The sequence below is a fragment of the Salvia miltiorrhiza genome, chromosome 2 (assembly GCF_028751815.1).
Source record: "Salvia miltiorrhiza cultivar Shanhuang (shh) chromosome 2, IMPLAD_Smil_shh, whole genome shotgun sequence".
NCBI lineage: Eukaryota > Viridiplantae > Streptophyta > Magnoliopsida > Lamiales > Lamiaceae > Salvia > Salvia miltiorrhiza.
Window position 1 is genome coordinate 64,491,541 of NC_080388.1, and position 16,957 is coordinate 64,508,497.

Here is a 16,957-nt window from a genome sequence, read left to right on the forward strand (position 1 = left end):
TTTTCTCACCCACATTAACATGAAGTATTTTTTTTAAGCAAGGATGTGAAAACATTATTTCAAAAAGAATTAATTACATTGAACTTTTGAAAAAAAAAAAAAACTTTTGCTTTCTTTAAAAAAAATTAAAACTTTTACATTATCTTACCATTTTCCTAAATCAATTTCATCCACTAAAAAAATACTTCATTTTACTTTGAAATTTATCTAAAAATAGTCCATAAATTCACACCAAAAATAGTACTACTATAAATTTTGGTGTGTTCAAAACAATCATTCAACTTCTTTTCATCTCTATTGTCCTCATCTGCGTGGATAATGTTGGAGTTAATTTTTAACTCCATAAAACTTTCCTATTTTAAAGAAAGTTCATAATCTACAGATTGTATAATTATCAAATTTATATTAAAAATTATTAACAAAATATATATAATAATAATTCATTCATTCCCGTCGAATTTCGACGGGCAACAAACTAGTTTTTTTTTTTATAGCTGATAGGATATTCCTAAATTTTGTACTCACCAACATGCATCCACTTCGTACATGACCATTTATTCCCTTTTATAACAGGGCAAGCTCCTGTAAAGAAAAATGCAAAAAAGGGTGGTAAAAAATAGTTGCAACATTCATAAACACACACTCTACCTAATCAAAATACAGGATTTGAATTCGAAGGCGATGCATGATAAACATAGTGAAATTAAGGAACAAAACTAACCGTGCAAGCTTGATGGGTCTAGAGTGGCATCAGGGCGCATGCTCCAGAAAAGCAGTGCATCGCCCATTTTTGGTTTTACAGAAACGCCTTTCTTAGCACACTCCGACATTCCACTCCACCCAGCCACGGAGCTAACATTTCCCTTGGCTGCTGGAAAGACTGTCTCCCCGCCTTCTTCAACATCTGACCTGCATTATTTTGGGAAATACAAAGAGATTGCAATTGGCAGTAAAAAATATATAGTAACTATAAGTGATATTGCATATTTGGAAGGATTGATGCTTACAAGTACATAAGAAGGGTTGCAATTCTTTGACCCCCATTTCTTGTGTTGATTTCATCAACAAAGTAGTCATAATGAGGGTCATATTTTTGCCCCACTTCATAGTGCAGAACTTGCAGACCTTCCCCATGCTCTGTTGATAAAATCAGAGCATAATTAGACAACTCTTTGCCAAGCAAACACAATGTCACTGCCATACTCTCATGTATAGTTACAATCAACATAAAGGTTGAAACCTTTTGAAGTTGAATTCTTGTATCGCAATATAGTTACTTCATGTTTAAACACAAACCAACCAAGTATCGAGTAAATCAGATGTCACAGTTGAGTAGGCATGTATTACATGTCCATTTCATGTACCTAAGATGCGACAAACTTGCAGTGAGATTTCCAAGCTTTGTACACTTAGCAAGGTATATTGTTCACGATACTGTCACAGTTTTTTGGAAATTTCACATTATTAATTGAAGAGCCAGATGGAAGAAGGTGATACATTATATCAACCACACATCCGTTAACAAAGTCAAATACATCATGATCGAATAGCACAGTTTCTATCTATTTGAAAGTGAATATTCATTTAGTTCCGATCGAGTCATGTTCCTCTTACCTACAGGTATTAATGTGTAGTCTGCAATTCTTTTTTCAATAGCTCTGATTACTTTGTCTCTTCCTCTTCTTAAAAACATCCCATAACTTGTACGAACCCTGAAAAAATGATGTTTTTTCTTTGCATCCAAAGTCGAGAACAAGATAGATAGAACAGTGTTTTTTCTGAAACACAAAAGGCAAACACAAGTAGTGGAGATAGGTTAAAGAAACAAACCTGCTATCTTTACTCTTGCCAGTTTTGCTATCTACAACAGTTGATTTCACCATGTGAGGTGTGGCAAGGTTAATCAAATATTCACATTCTTCCTTGGACTGCCAATAAAAGATTGAACAGTCAAAAAAGCAAGGATGTAATGCAAACTGAATAAACCAACCAAATTCTACAAGATTACATAAATAATTAATCGATAAAATGAAAAAAAAAACGTTAAAACTAAAATGGGCAATTGTGTAGAGAGGTTACAAAACTGTGGAGAAAATGTTGCTATCGATCGTCAAAACTGTTGGAATTGTGTTAAAAATGAAAGTGGGGATTTTTGTCCCACATTGGTTGAGCTATCAAAGTAGGTGGAGACCCTTAGGCTATTTAAGGAGTTCCAAGGTCTTTGATACAATGGCACCAATCACTACCTTTAGTCTTGTGATTACTTCTAGTTTGAAATTCCTTACTCTTTGTTTTAGAGGGGGTGAGAGGTTTTCAAAGGCTTGTAAGAGTGTAGTGGTTGTGAGTCGAGAGGGTGAGAAATACTGTGTGATTGTAGAAATTTATCATATAGTAATTTTTCATCGTGGTTTTTTTCTCCGGATTTGGAGTTTCCACGTTAAATTCTTGTGTTGTTAAATTGTGTCTAGTTTTATTCTTATTTCTTGCTTCTACCAAGTTTGGATGGGGAACTGATTTCCCAACAATTGGTATCAGAGCCTGGCTGAGGTCTCTTGATATTCCAAGTATGCTCTGTGGTTGCAGTATTGTCTGATCTTCCACATCAGAAAGGATTTCTTGAGAAAGATCCGGGCGGGGTGTCTCTTGCGAGACGGCTGTTCATTTTGGTGGAGAAGCGGTACGTCAAGTCAACTTCAAGTCCAAATGAAGTTCGACGTGGAGAAATTCGATGGAATAATAAATTTTGGCTTGTGGCAAGTGCAAGTCAAGGATGTGCTGATACAATCTGGGTTACACAAGGCCCTGAAAGGAAGTCCGGGTGCAGTCAAAAAGCCCGGTGCAGATGATGACGCAAACAACAAGTCCGGTATGAGTGATGAAGATTGGGAGGATCTGGATCTGAAGGCGGCAAGCACAATTCGTCTCTACTTGGCCAAGAATGTACTTGCAAATGTACATGGGATTTCGAGTGCGAAGGAGCTTTGGGAAAAGCTGGAAGCTCTGTACCAAGCAAAAGGCATCTCAAATCGGTTGTATTTGAAGGAACAATTTCATACCTTACGGATGGATGAAGGTGTGAAGATTTCAGATCACTTGAGTATTCTCAATGGCATTATCTCTGAACTGGAGAGTATTGGAGCGAAAATTGAAGATGAGGATAAGGCGTTGAGACTCATCTTGTCTCTTCCACGTTCCTATGAACACATGAAGCCAATATTAGTTTATGGGAAGGAAACTCTGGTCTTTGCTGAAGTCACGGGCAAACTTCTTTTGGAAGAAAGAAGGCTGATGAGTGAAGGACGTCATTCATCGGAAAATTCAGCAATGGTGGCCTTTAGCAGAGGGAGGAAGAAAGACTCCAAGGGCGTTGTTTGTTGGAGGTGCGGAAAACCCGGCCATACGAAGCGAAACTGTCCAGGTGGAGCTCGTCAAGGTGGAGCGGATTCGGCAGAAAGCTCCGAACAAGCAGCTAACATCGTGTTTGATGATGTCCTTTGAGGACATGAATATCCTTATGGCATGTCCAATGGCCATGATAGAGGATGTGACGATGTTAGTTGGACCACATGTGCATGGTTTTTTGGCATGGATGCAGGTGTGTGGTGAAAAGTATGTCGATGGCTGATGACTTCTAGGAGGGCCAAAAGCTAGAAGGTTGCACCAAAAATTTCAGCAAGGTTTTTTCGACATGTGCCGAAGTAAAATTCTTAGAATGGTTTATTCTAAGTGTTCTACTCATTTGGTGGAGTAGGTTTATTCTCTTTTGAGGATGATGGTTCTTTGTGATAAGAATCATAATTGTCGGTGAAGACAATGGCGTTTTTTCTTTCATTTTTAACAAGGTGGAGATTGTTGGAATTGTGTTAAAAATGAAAGTGGGGATTTTTGTCCCACATTGGTTGAGCTATCAAAGTAGGTGGAGACCCTTAGGCTATTTAAGGAGTTCCAAGGTCTTTGATACAATGGCACCAATCACTACCTTTAGTCTTGTGATTACTTCTAGTTTGAAATTCCTTACTCTTTGTTTTAGAGGGGGTGAGAGGTTTTCAAAAGCTTGTAAGAGTGTAGTGGTTGTGAGTCGAGAGGGTGAGAAATACTGTGTGATTGTAGAAATTTATCATATAGTAATTTTTCATCGTGGTTTTTTTCTCCGGATTTGGAGTTTCCACGTTAAATTCTTGTGTTGTTAAATTGTGTCTAGTTTTATTCTTATTTCTTGCTTCTACCAAGTTTGGATGGGGAACTGATTTCCCAACAAAAACTAATAAAGACACATTATTTAATAGGGCTGCTGCATGTCCATCCCTATATTATCTATGATATTATATTACTATATAGTATTAATTATACGTCGCTACAAAAATAAAGTATAATCTTCGACAACAAAATTAATACACAGAATATGCTGAGTACTTGGGGGTTATATGTATCTCATCAAATTGTATTTTGTAATAACGTGATACTAGTAAGATTAAGAAAATAGATTTAAACGTAAATTGGATTAGATTATTTAAATTCTTATAATTAGTATTGGTGAGGATTTAAAATCTCCAATCCCAGCTACAGGTAAAAGTTCCACCCGAATTAAAAAAAAAAAAAAAATCAACATTCAGAATTAGAGCTGTGGTGAAACTCAACCGAGCTGAGTATTAGCAAGTTTGAGTTTGGGTCGTAGTTTGGGTTCAAGAGAAAAATCAAGTTTAATTTGACGAACACGTACGAGAAGCGAAACGATTGACTCATATGCAGAGCAGAGCATTAAACGAATATATAAGAAAAACTCACCAAAAAATTGTGGTAGATGAAAGCTCTAGGCTCCCACGAAACGACCTCGGTCCACTGATCTCCTCTTCCTCCCAATCCCTCTCCTTCAATGCTACCAACACAAAATTCAAATATATTAAACTACGGCATGAAATTACAAAATAAAGAAAAAGAATAAGAAAAAATATAGTGAAATTAGTTGTGTAACATCATGCACCTTAGTCTAACACCGTCTTTGATGAGCAATGAGTCATCTTCTGAGCCAACAGGAACAGAGCGTATTCCGAGTCCGAGAACTATCAATAGCAACACCGTCAGCATTAAGAGCATCGATAGCACCAAAATTGATCTAGAATATATCTTTCCTAGATGCCGATTGCCCCTCCATTTCGCCATTCCTAATCAAAGAATCAGGACAAATACAGAGGGGGATAGGTTTGGGATTAATTAGGTGATTTTTGAGAAGGCGGAAATTTAAAGTCTGAGGGTGGTGAATTTGTGCATGCGATGTGAATGGGGAAGAAGATGAAGTTAATGCTATTGTCAATTTAAGTGATCCATTCTTCTATTTTTCGCTTACGCACATAAATGGGGGCGAAAAATCTCATTATTGTCCAGTGGGCAGCACCAGGTTTCTGGTAAATTAGTAGTAATATTAATAAAGTTTCCCGTGGATTAGACTTTTCCAATCTCAGTGGTCATGATACCATACAACATTTGAATAAAAAATAATAAGATATCTATTTTCTGAATATAATAAATATTCAAGCATTGGATACAATCGGTGTGAAATTCCGACAACGAACTAAAACAAGATATCTATTTTCATTCAATACTAATATGAAAAGATAAAAGTGTATTCTATAATTAATTAATAGATTTGCTCTCTGTTTAATGCATGAAAAATATTTTATAATTAATTATATTTTTTAATTTTAATTATACAAAAATGTGAATAGCTTTAGAATATATCAAACAAAAAAATTAATACCCCCTCCGTCACATGGGTTTTAAGGAGTTCATATTTTGTATGTTAAGTGCAGTTGATGAAAAAGTGAAAATATGAATAAAGAAAAAAACTTTTGTCGTATAAGGAAAGTGTTTAAGCTTTACGAGACAGCTCAAAAAGGAATGCTGTTCAAACTTCGCGGGACACAGGGAGTAATATGGTGTTGAGTTAATTGTTTAAATATAATTTTAATTATACTCATATATTGTTTAAAATCTTCCTCTACCATCCTTCTGTTGCTGCCTCTGCTTGCTTATGCTTCCTCCCCCTGTCTCTGTTTACCTTTCTCTTCGGCCACGCGGTTGCTACTTGCACATTCTTCCTCTTTTTGTGAAGAAAGTAACATCTTCAACATTTTGCCTCCAAGTCCTATAGAAAAAATGAGAGAGGGGTCGCCAATTGCTAGAACATCTGGTACCACAAGAGCATGAGAAGTTGGATTGTTAGGATCAATCCACGACACACTTGAGTAGTTGTCAGATGCTTTGAGGAAATTTTGAAGATGTTGCTGGCCCTGTACATAACATCATCCCTATCTGCAATAAACCCTTGATGCTCTAACGTCGTGTAGATTAAAGATGAAAATGGGAGCAACCCTTTGTTGATCTTCAAAGCCTCATGTTGCACTCTCTTCAAGACTAGCCAGCTAACATAGTCAATTGCTTCTCATACCACTCGATAATTCATAGATCATGTGGATGCTTGAAGTGTAAAAATTTTCAAAACTTATACTAACATACATAAGAAATATTAATATATAATCATGTATCTACAAATAGGGATATTAATGGGCGGGATCGAATACACTAACAATTTGATAGGGTTAGAGTTGAAATTTTTTTAACTTGAAAAAAAATACAAACCTATAATTAAATAGCCTGCAGTTCGATAGAATTCAATCAAAAATAGTTTGAACCTTATATATCTGACCCAAAAATTGAGTAAGTTGGTTTGATTATTGAAAAATTTCTAAGATTCAATAGTCTGGAATAATGACACACATTCAGAAAAAATATATATATATATAAAAAATGATATTGTACTATCATCATGATTTGTTGATTTGGAGATGACGAAATGAGATGGAACTATAGAATGTGATTAAAAATTATTTTTTTTGCTTCACAAAAAAAAATTATTTTTTTGTTTATAAGTTCCAATTTCCATAAAAAGGTAATTTGAGTGCAAAAATACAATTTCATATATTATTATTATTATTATTATTATTATTATTATTATTATTATTATTATTATTATGTAGCTAAGTTCTATCGCTTAAATTGATGGCAGAAAGTAAAACCCTAAAACCCTAAAACTTAACGTCGTCTAATTTGGATGGTCAATTTTGAGTACTTGCCAAATACTCTTCACTCCAAATTCCACTACCCCCTCTCCCACTTCTCCATAATCCATAAGCAGCAGAAGCAACCTCCAATGGCGATTGCGCAGTTAAATAGACCCTTCAGTTTGACCCTTCACGTTTTCTCGCCTCTTTTGAGGACCACTAGTAACCTGTACTCATCTTCCTCCGCCGCGACCGAGCTAGAAACAGACATAGTTGCAGGAGACGATACCGAGGAAACACGCCCCGCCGTTGAACTCTCATCAGCCGAAAACTTCATCGCCGGCAATTTCTATTCGTTAATTAAAGACCACCACCGCAAGAACCCCAATTTCGCCCTAAACCCCATAAACCCTAATGTGGCGTTGCCATCTCTCTCTTTCGAGTTTTCAAATATCTCCACCGTTCAATCTATATCGGCCGCCGTCGTCCGACACGTGATAGAGAAATGCGGCGCTCCCCGCCACGGTATTCCCTTCCCCCAAACGCTCGCATTCTTCAACTGGGCCACGTCGGCGCTGGAGCCTTCTCAATCCCTGGAGCTGTTCAATGAAATGGTCGATCTTTCCGGAAAGGTACGCCAATTCGATGTCGCCTGGAACTTAATTGATTCGATGAAAGCTCAAAATGTGAAGATCCCGATTGAAACATTTTCGATTTTGATTCGGCGGTATATTCGTGCTGGAATGGCCGTGGAAGCGGTGCATACATTCAATAGGATTCAGGAATATGGATGCGAGCCTGATAGGAAGGCTTTTTCCATTGTGATTGGTATGTTGTGCAGGAAACGTCGCGCCTTTGAAGCGCAGGCATTTTTTGATGGTTTGAAGGATAAGTTTGAGCTTGATGTTGTGGTGTATACTAGCTTGATACACGGCTGGTTTCGAGCGGGTAACATTGATGAGGCTGAGAGGGTTTTTAAGGAGATGAAGGAAGCTGGAATTCAGCCTACTGTGTATACTTACAGTATTGTGATTGATGCATTGTGTAGATGTGGGCAGGTAACGCGTGCACATGATGTGTTTGCTGAAATGATTGATGTTGGGTGTCAGCCAAACTCGGTTACTTTCAACAATTTGATGCGAGTTCATGTTAAGGCGGGGAGGACTGAGAAGGTGCTGCAAGTATATAATCAAATGAAGAGGCTTTCTTGTGAGCCGGATGTGATTACATACAACTTTCTGATTGAAACTCACTGCAAGGACAAGAATCGAGAGGAGGCTCAGAAGGTGCTTAGTTCAATGATTAAGAAAGGGTGTGAGACGAATGCATCAAGTTTCAATCCAATCTTTAGGTGCATCGCGACAGACCAGGATGTGAATGCTGCTCATCGGTTGTTTGTCAGGATGAAGGATGTGAAATGCATGCCCAGCACAGTGACGTACAATGTGTTGATGCAGATGTTTTCTGAGTCGAAGTCTACTGATATGGTCATCAAGCTTTGGAAGGAGATGCATGAGAATGAAGTGGAGCCTAATGTGAATACTTTTAAGATTCTTATCTCCTTGTACTGCTCGATGGGGCATTGGAACAATGCTTACAAGTACTTTAGGGAGATGATTGAGGAGAGATGTTTGAGACCTAATCCACAGGTCTACGAAATGGTTATGAAGCAGCTGAGAAAAGCAGGTCAGCTGAAGAAGCATGAAGAACTAATGGAGAAGATGGTTGATAGGGGTTTCATTACTCGTCCTCTCTAGAGATAAACTGTATCGCTTGCTTAGAAGCATTTTATTGTGTTCGAGATCAAACTATTAATTTGCTTGATCATGCAGGCTGGATCAAGTGAGGGGTTCCATATGTGTCCACACGATCATACACTTGGTGCAGTATTAGTTGCAAGTGTGCATTGATCAGTTTTGATCCTGAAGCATGACTAGCTTGTGCATCCGTTTGCTAAATTTTCAATGCACTAAACAGAGTTGCTTTGCAAGGGTATCTTGAGATGCTTGGTAGGTACACTGTGACTGTCTATTCTCATTCTTGAAACTCTGCTAAGACTGGCTTATTTGGCCAGGAATTTAGAATTCAGTTAAGTTTTGCAAAGAATTGACGCTTACTGCGTCTATGTTGAAGATACAACTTTGATTCTGATTGCACTCATCAGGCACCAAACACTTTTCTGCCACATTTGACATAATATGTGCGTGTAGATCTTATCTGATACATTTAAACACGATTTAAGTTGAAGAATAAGATAGTTGGATGATGAACCAGATTTTGGACAGTCCATTATTGTTTTGATTAAATCGAACATAGCATTTTACGCAGATTGGAGGAAGTGCGTTGTACTTAATAAGATCAGATGGAAACCACAAACAGCTCCAAGGATTTGTAAATTGTATTTGTATGGGGTCAAGCCCAATTGTTTAGCAAATTTTACATTTGATATCTTCGTCTCAAATACCTAGATGCTGGTGGTGTTGAGATTCCATTGATGCAAAGCAAATTCCAACCGGAGGTTTTAGGCAACTCCAAAAGATTCTAGGTTCAATGAATAATTGCAGGACTTGTTTTGTCAATGTATACATAACATCTTGTACACTAAAAAAAGTAGAACAAATGTTATGCTGTCTTTAAAATTTCTGTTTATCCAATAAAAAAAAAAGTGGAGCAAATTACATCTTCAGCACAAAAAGTGTGTGAGCAAGATTAGTAAAGGTTCAAGACTCTTTAACTAACATTAACGTCCTTGCATATCGAGCGTCTCATCTAACCGCTTCAACCTCTCCTGTCCATCACTGATCAAAAACTTAATCCTCTGTTTGTCTTTGCAAGTCCTGTTGTTTTCCACCTCTTGTCTGATAATCTGTCTCACTTCATCTGAATCAAATGGACTACAACATTTATACCACCACAAATCAACATATACATCCGAAAAGCAAGTAACACCAAATCAGAGTTAGAAATGGTCTAAAAGCAATACTAAGATGATAAGTATAATCCACCATAGGCAACCGAAATGAAAGAATAACTCAAAAAGTGACCAAGATTATAATTTGTTTTGGGAAGTAAACTGAAATTACAAAACCGAGTTAGCAAATCGATATGAGGTTCCAATACCAGGATGGGAAACGTGATGGATCCATTATGAACAACCAAAATGTAAAGGATAAAAAGGTATAGTAACATTTTACTTATTTCCAACCAATTTCCTAAGACCTAAATGGAAGTTGGCTCAAATTTTGTTTCAGAGAGTAATACTCAACCAAAATGAAGAGAATTCACAGAATTGATCAAGATTCCACAACCAATTTCTAAACTATATCAAATATAGTTCCAGATTAGTAACACCAAAGGGCTTAAACATCCAAAACCAACAGGAGCTCACAGTTGAATGAGAATTCAATGCAAAGTTCCAGTCTCCAACTAGTTGCCATTGTGAGAGATCAATTTCTTATCCCCAAATTAACCGTGAGTAATTGTAATGACATGGAAATGCACATTCGTTGAGGAGAATATAAATCAAATAGCACAAAAGGGGATCGCAACCTACCAATCAAACTTTAAATTCCGCGAATTAAAGCTATCAATTTTGAACTTTTAATAGGAGTAGACATTTTCAGAAAGATGGGAAGGCCGCCTTCCTAACCTTTAGAATCAGGCGGGGCTCTCCTCGAAATCCTGAGAGCATGTCTGTAAAGCTTAAGAACCCTAGCTCGCAGAAGGAAATCCTGCAAATCCAACGCTACAACCATCTTCCTCCTCCTCTCTCTCTCTCTAACTTCAAAACATTTACTTCTGAACCACTGGGCTAGCGTACTTGCTCCAGCCCATTCAAAACATTTATTTTGGTGGGCTCAGATGTCAAATTTTTGCTTTAACACAATTCTAAAATATAGACACATTTTTTATTGGCATAGCCTCATAATTCAAAATAAGATGAAATTATTGTTTATTTTAAATGTTTTATCTTGAACACCAACTTAAAACACAAATAATAGAAACTGAAACCGTAGAGTAATGTTAGTTAACGGTTTGGTTGATGATTTTCTCTCCCTAAGATCATCTACAGTGGTGACTCGATGGGCCTTACTCGAGTCACTTCACTGTAGACTGGCCTTTCTTGAGGCTTACTCAAAAAATCAAGTAGATCTCGTTCCCTTTAATTCCGAACGCATACTATCACGCTTTAATTTTAAAAAAAATCAAATTTTGAAAACAAACGGCTCTTTAGCCAATTTTTGTAGTTTTTTTTTTCCTTCCTTCTTTCTCCATTCGACCGTTGCTTTATTTATTGATTTTCTTCTATAAATATGCTTCCTCCCCCATTTATTCATTCACCCACACAACTCCCTCATCTCTTCCACACAATTCCAACTTTCTCTTCTTCATCTCTCTCAATTTTTTCAAAAAATGGATCCATATAACCCCAACTACTACGACCTAAATTGGGTTTCCGATCTCTCCGGCGACTACCATCCTGATTTATCAGGTTTCAACTTGGGGGAGAAGCCTTCAAGTGGCGAGGAAGATGCACCGGCTGCCCATAGTGCGTCGAAGCCGAAGAAAGGAGGGCGGCGGAAGGAGAAGGCGCCGGCAAAGAAGTCGGAGGAAGGGAGGCCCCCCATCATACCTACACCCTCGAGGAGACGGACCTCATCGCCCGAATTTTCACGGAGGAGACCAACGACGCCATCCGTAGTGTCGACAAAAAATGAGGAGTTCTATTGGCAACGGGTTCTCGACCGGGTGAACCCCCTCATCGGTGCCAACCTCCAACACCGGTAAATAAGGGAACATTGGGCCCGAGTGAGTGCGGAAGTGAAGCTATGGGAAAATACTTGGGTGGAGAGGTGCGCCAAGTGGCCTTCCGACCATTCCGACGACATGCTTCGAGAGAAGGCCCAAATTATCTTCGCCGTTAGGAGCAATTTGGCCCCTTCAAGATGTGGAATGCATGGAAGCTTCTCCGGACCAACGAGAATTTCAAGTCTATGTACTTCGAGGGAGACCTGCATTCCTCCAAGAGGACAAAGACTACGGAGACGGGCGACTTCATCACCTGGCGTCGGGCGAGGAAATCACGTCTTCCCGGCCGATTGGAAACAAAGTGGTGAAGGTGGCGATGAGGGCGGCTAAGGGGAAGGCGTCGCAAGCCTCGGAGCCTGCACCTCAATGCAAGGAATACTTGGACAAGTCCGACACCAAACTCGAAAGAATTATCGCCGAGTACGCCAAGAATAATGAGCTCAAGTGGGAGATCCACGGCGATCGGATCTTGTTCATGAAGACCGACGACATGACGCCGGAACAGCTAGAACTCCACAAGGTACGGGTGGTGAAGATTCTAGCTAGGCAAAGGGATAAGGGAATTTTGCTTGTTTTTTATTAAGTAATTTTTAATTATGTCTTTAGTTTTTTTTTATGTAATTTGAAGATTTTTTTAATTAATGCAATTTTTAATTTTAAGTATTGGTGTTATTTAAATTTGTGCAATTAAATTTAAATAAAAAATACAAAAATTAAAACTAAAAAGATAAAGTCGGAGAATGAGTCATCCCACTATGGCCTCCTTACTCATAGTGCCCCCCCCCACCCACCCACCCACCCACCCACCCATAGAGTAAGCTCCTTACTCAACCACTATGGATGCTCTAACCCTTGAATGCATACATTTACTACAAAGGGAAAATATTTGTCATTTTAGAGCATCCCTAATGGACAAAGTTTTGGAGAGAAGATGGCGATGTGGATTTGAGAAGCGCAATCTTTAACCATGCTAATTATTAAAATAGAACCGTAATTATTACCGAATGTCCGTGTCCACCATGTCAAGAGAACTAGAAACGCTATTGCACATTGCTTAGCGAAAGCGACGAGAGATATCGTTGCACCTCATGTTTGGAATGAACTCCCGTCCTTTGTGGTGGGTCATCTCCACGTTCCATGTTCGTGTGCTTAATAAAATCCTCACTTTTCTAAATAAAAAATAAAAAAAATAAGAAGACTATATGTTATGAAATTTAAAAATGAGGACTATACATTACGAAATTTGAAAATGAGGACTGTAGCTTACATTTTTCACATTTGCACTTCTATTTAACACATCATAGCTTCCATCATGGCCCGAAATATAAGTGTAAATTTAAAAAATGGAAAATATAGTCTTCATTTTTAAATTTCGTAATTTATAGTCCTGATTTTTAAATTTTGTAACATATAGTCCTCTTTTTCAAAAACACTAAAAGTTACTGTTCTGTTTTAACAATCAGCTCCAATAAGCGAGGAAGCAAAATTGCAAGTTTGGCCAAGTGCCCCATAGGCAATGCGAGAGACATCACTGATGATGCTTACATTTTTCTTACAATGCAGAAGTATCGTTGAGGAGGAAATTTAGATAGTGGAAGTTATTGATGTCGCCGACAATGCGCGCGTGTACATAAATGCTTAATTTAGGTTAATATTTTGGGTGTATTGAGATCTTTTTTGTTGGCGTAGGTAGACGATCCCTTATGATATGAAGATAAAATTTATGGTAATATACAACTGAGATCACGGATGAACCATGTAGCAATTGCCTCATTGCATTTGTGTATTTTGCGGAAGAAAACTTCAATTCAAAGAAAAGAAAAAATTATATTGGCCGACTTGTATAAATGTGAAAGAAAATGTTTTGGCTTCACTCGTTGTTACGTCAAAGTATTTGGTTAAACTGTGTGCACTATGTGTTGACCTCTACTACTCGCAAAGTAGTCAAAAACTCAATTCAAATTTCAAATGATTAATCAAATGGGGCCAGCCAATAATTGTGTGCTGCAAATTGGTCAATGCACACACGCTATTTTTAAATTTAATCACTTGAAGCGACGAAGCAAGAATCATTCGTATATCAAAACTTTATTTTTTTGATCAGTAAATGATTTGTTTTTCATTTTAAAAAAGGCTACGGTATGGTTTGTCGTATATATTTTCGACACGTGATAATGATCGGAATCAGCTTATCATCCTGCTAACCAAATAAACTAATAGTAAGACTTAATTTAATTGCAAACCACAAAAAATAATTATATAAAACCAATGACAGAAAGGAGCATAGTCCGGCATGGTATTAAGAAAAATAAAGAGCTAATTATCACTAGATCAAACACATACACCAGGACAATATGATGGTCACAGAAAAGTATACAAATTAAGACTAGTTAAATTTAACCCACTTCAGCATTTTGCTTTTGTTTGTATAAACCACTTGCTATATTATAGGAGTATATCACATGAAAATTAGCATGCTGACGAGGGTAGAACATAGAATGCTAGTATAGATGAAATATTAATATGAACTATTTATCTCCGATGGAGGAATTTGTGGCATCAAATCAATCTTTTGTGGCCAATTTGACAATAATTATTTGAATAATTATTAAATAGTAAATATTTAGTATAGCAAAAAGTAAAAAATTATTAAGTAAATACAATGTTCCGTAGTCGGTTGTCTTGTGATATTAGGTCAAACAGCGACATCTCTTTTTTAGGGGCACACATCGAAATCTTAGTCGTATTCTTTTTACACGTACTCGCACTTTTTCCAAACATTTCAAATTAAATCAATGAAATTATGAAATATTTATTTATTTATCTGCTTGTGTAATTAAAAATAAAGTTGATCTCATGTGAGACCAATCTCATCCATGAAACCGGTTCTCACATGAACGTATAAATATAATATATATGCGTTATTCTACAAACCACTCACGCTAGCTAGCCCAGTGATAATCTATTCACTTATCATTGGTATAATGTGTTGGTTCAAAGTAACGCTTGACAAACATTACTATATATTTTTTTATATATATTTTTTATCACAATAATAATTACTTTGAAACTGTGATCAGCAATCGCACCCAGCCCGGCCCGATTCGTGTTCTGCCTTGCTTCGACCTGCGCCCAAACCCGTTCAGACATGTGCCCCAACTTTGACCCGATTCGACTCATCTCATGTATACATTTGGTCCGTACGGAGAATTTGCCTTAATATTAAGTTTGACAATATGGTCGTACATCCTAGTCTGTAACTTCGAAGTAATTTCATATCACAGTTTAATTAAATTCAAGCATGTGACAAATTAATTCATAACCACCGAAATTATACTTATATGGTATTCTTTAATTTTAAGTATAATATTCTTCATCAGCATCCCAATCCCATAAATCTACACGTCTCATGACCTCGTTTCCCATCACATAATAATTGTATATATAGATGCACAATTTTCTCTCTCTTTTTTTCTTTTTTTTTTTCTTTACATAAGATGCGTATATTATTAATATTATTATACGATTATCCCAATAAATGTAAATCAATTGTAGAGTCCGTTGATTTAGCCCAGAGATTTGGACCTTTGAATCGTGATTTATTAGGTACTAACAACCAAGCAAATCTAATTTAAGGTGTAATATTTAATGCTAATAGCTGCACTTGTTTTGCTCAGTCTTACTTTCTCATTTGACCAAATAACTAAAACCTTTTTCTTTTCTCAACTATTTCTTGAAAAGGTCAATTTCGCAACCCTATCTTGATCCTCTCCCTTGTTCTCTATCTTCTTCACACGCACACACGCAAAATGTGTGTGCTATGAATAGCTATATATATGGAGAAAGCAATCAAAATTTTCATCTCCAAAATTAGGAAATCAAATTAAATTAAATATGAATAGTCCCAAGATTTCAAGGGAGAAACCATCATCTAAATCAAAGAAGAAGATTTTGAGGCTTCTACCAAAGGCAGCTCAAGCAGCAGTTTCATTCCAAAACCCTCCGTTCAGCCCGGGCCGGGCCGATGCAAATTCGAAGCTCAAATCCCATTTACACAAGGGTTTCTCCGGCCCGATGATCCCCGCCGAAGCCCGAGGAAAGTCCAAGGATTTCGAAACGCAAGAACCAACTTCGCCGAAAATTTCATGCATGGGCCAAATCAAGCACAAGAAAAAGATGTGTAAGAAGCAAGCCTCTCTGCCCAAAGGATTCAAGCCCGTTTTACTTCCTCAACCCGAGAGAATCACCAAAGCCCGGTCAGCGGGCCCTGCGCCGGAGCTTAAGAAGAAGCCGGCGGGTCTTATGAAGATTTTCAGCGGCAGAAGAAAATCCGACGCCTCGCTTGATCGCGGCAAGCCGCCGCTCCCCCAGAGGGCTCCGAGCATCAGCCAGATGAGGAGATTCGCCAGCAGCCGCGACACGTTCGCTAATTTTGATTGGACAACATCTCAGATAGCGCCGGGGGACTGTTACTCCGATGAAGATAGCGACGGCGAAGATGACGCCGCCGTTATCCCTTTCTCGGCGCCGATATTGGTGGCTGGCGGCTTGAGTTTGGAGCCGAGGAAAGAAATTAATTTGTGGAAAAGGAGGACCATGGCTCAGCCTAAGCCGCTCCAGCTAAACATTGCTACACCGCAATATTAAAATACAAAACTTAGATTTTGGTTTTCTCTTCTTTCTTTATTTTTCTTTTGGTGTCTTTTCCTTCTTCATTTAATTTATTATTCATTTCGTAATCACAAACTTGTACAAAGATGTGAAAGGAAATTATAAAGATTAGTTTAATTGCTTCATCTGCATATAAAAATTGATTGGAACCCATTTTTTGTAACGGTTTATATTGGTAAGGTCTTTCAACTATAACAATTAATTTGGGGCATCCTCACAAATGAAGGTAGCTAGCATTTTGAATGCGCAATGGACAATATTATGTTAATGTTAATATTTGAATTTTGGTATTCTCAAAAAAAAAAAAAAAAAAAAAAAAAAAAAAAAACGAATTGGCCTAATAAATACATTCAAGTTGTTTTTGGATATAGAGGATGGCTCATTTTGATATGAAAATTTAGTGGACGAATTTCACATGA

At 37.5% G+C, this 16,957-nt stretch overlaps 4 protein-coding genes across 4 annotated transcripts; 2 read left to right on the forward strand and 2 right to left on the reverse strand.

The window, feature by feature from the left end:
• Window positions 1-383: 383 nt before the first annotated feature.
• On the reverse strand, window positions 384-5,390 carry LOC131012973 (probable prolyl 4-hydroxylase 3). The gene is made up of 7 exons (XM_057940962.1): window positions 4,982-5,390; window positions 4,786-4,876; window positions 1,831-1,928; window positions 1,615-1,712; window positions 1,008-1,137; window positions 722-909; window positions 384-582 (listed from the first exon to the last, which is right to left on the reverse strand). Exons 1-7 carry the CDS (start codon window positions 5,158-5,160, stop codon window positions 509-511), a joined length of 858 nt encoding a protein of 285 aa, XP_057796945.1. The 5' UTR covers window positions 5,161-5,390; the 3' UTR covers window positions 384-508.
• Window positions 5,391-7,073: 1,683 nt separating this feature from the next.
• Window positions 7,074-9,218, forward strand: LOC131012974 (pentatricopeptide repeat-containing protein At1g20300, mitochondrial). Its single transcript, XM_057940963.1, has one exon. The coding sequence runs from the start codon at window positions 7,109-7,111 to the stop codon at window positions 8,813-8,815; it is 1,707 nt and encodes a 568-aa protein (XP_057796946.1). The 5' UTR covers window positions 7,074-7,108; the 3' UTR covers window positions 8,816-9,218.
• Window positions 9,219-9,577: 359 nt separating this feature from the next.
• Window positions 9,578-10,912, reverse strand: LOC131012975 (uncharacterized). The gene is made up of 2 exons (XM_057940964.1): window positions 10,708-10,912; window positions 9,578-9,938 (listed from the first exon to the last, which is right to left on the reverse strand). The coding sequence occupies exons 1-2, from the start codon at window positions 10,811-10,813 to the stop codon at window positions 9,799-9,801; spliced, it is 246 nt and encodes an 81-aa protein (XP_057796947.1). The 5' UTR covers window positions 10,814-10,912; the 3' UTR covers window positions 9,578-9,798.
• Window positions 10,913-15,499: 4,587 nt separating this feature from the next.
• On the forward strand, window positions 15,500-16,677 carry LOC131012976 (uncharacterized protein At1g76070-like). The gene has a single exon (XM_057940965.1). It carries the CDS (start codon window positions 15,762-15,764, stop codon window positions 16,512-16,514), a length of 753 nt encoding a protein of 250 aa, XP_057796948.1. The 5' UTR covers window positions 15,500-15,761; the 3' UTR covers window positions 16,515-16,677.
• The last annotated feature ends 280 nt before the right edge of the window (window positions 16,678-16,957 follow it).

Coding starts and splice junctions, on each gene's coding strand:
- LOC131012973 (XM_057940962.1), bottom strand. CDS start 5,160: ATGGCGAAATGGAGGGGCAATCGGCATCTAGGAAAGATATATTCTAGA. Junction 1,929..4,785: donor TCATCTACCACAATTTTTTG/GTGAGTTTTTCT, acceptor TTTTATTGGCAG/TCCAAGGAAGAATGTGAATA. Junction 1,138..1,614: donor CTACACATTAATACCTGTAG/GTAAGAGGAACA, acceptor TTTTATCAACAG/AGCATGGGGAAGGTCTGCAA.
- LOC131012974 (XM_057940963.1), top strand. CDS start 7,109: ATGGTCAATTTTGAGTACTTGCCAAATACTCTTCACTCCAAATTCCAC.
- LOC131012975 (XM_057940964.1), bottom strand. CDS start 10,813: ATGGTTGTAGCGTTGGATTTGCAGGATTTCCTTCTGCGAGCTAGGGTT. Junction 9,939..10,707: donor AGCCCCGCCTGATTCTAAAG/GTTAGGAAGGCG, acceptor CATTTGATTCAG/ATGAAGTGAGACAGATTATC.
- LOC131012976 (XM_057940965.1), top strand. CDS start 15,762: ATGAATAGTCCCAAGATTTCAAGGGAGAAACCATCATCTAAATCAAAG.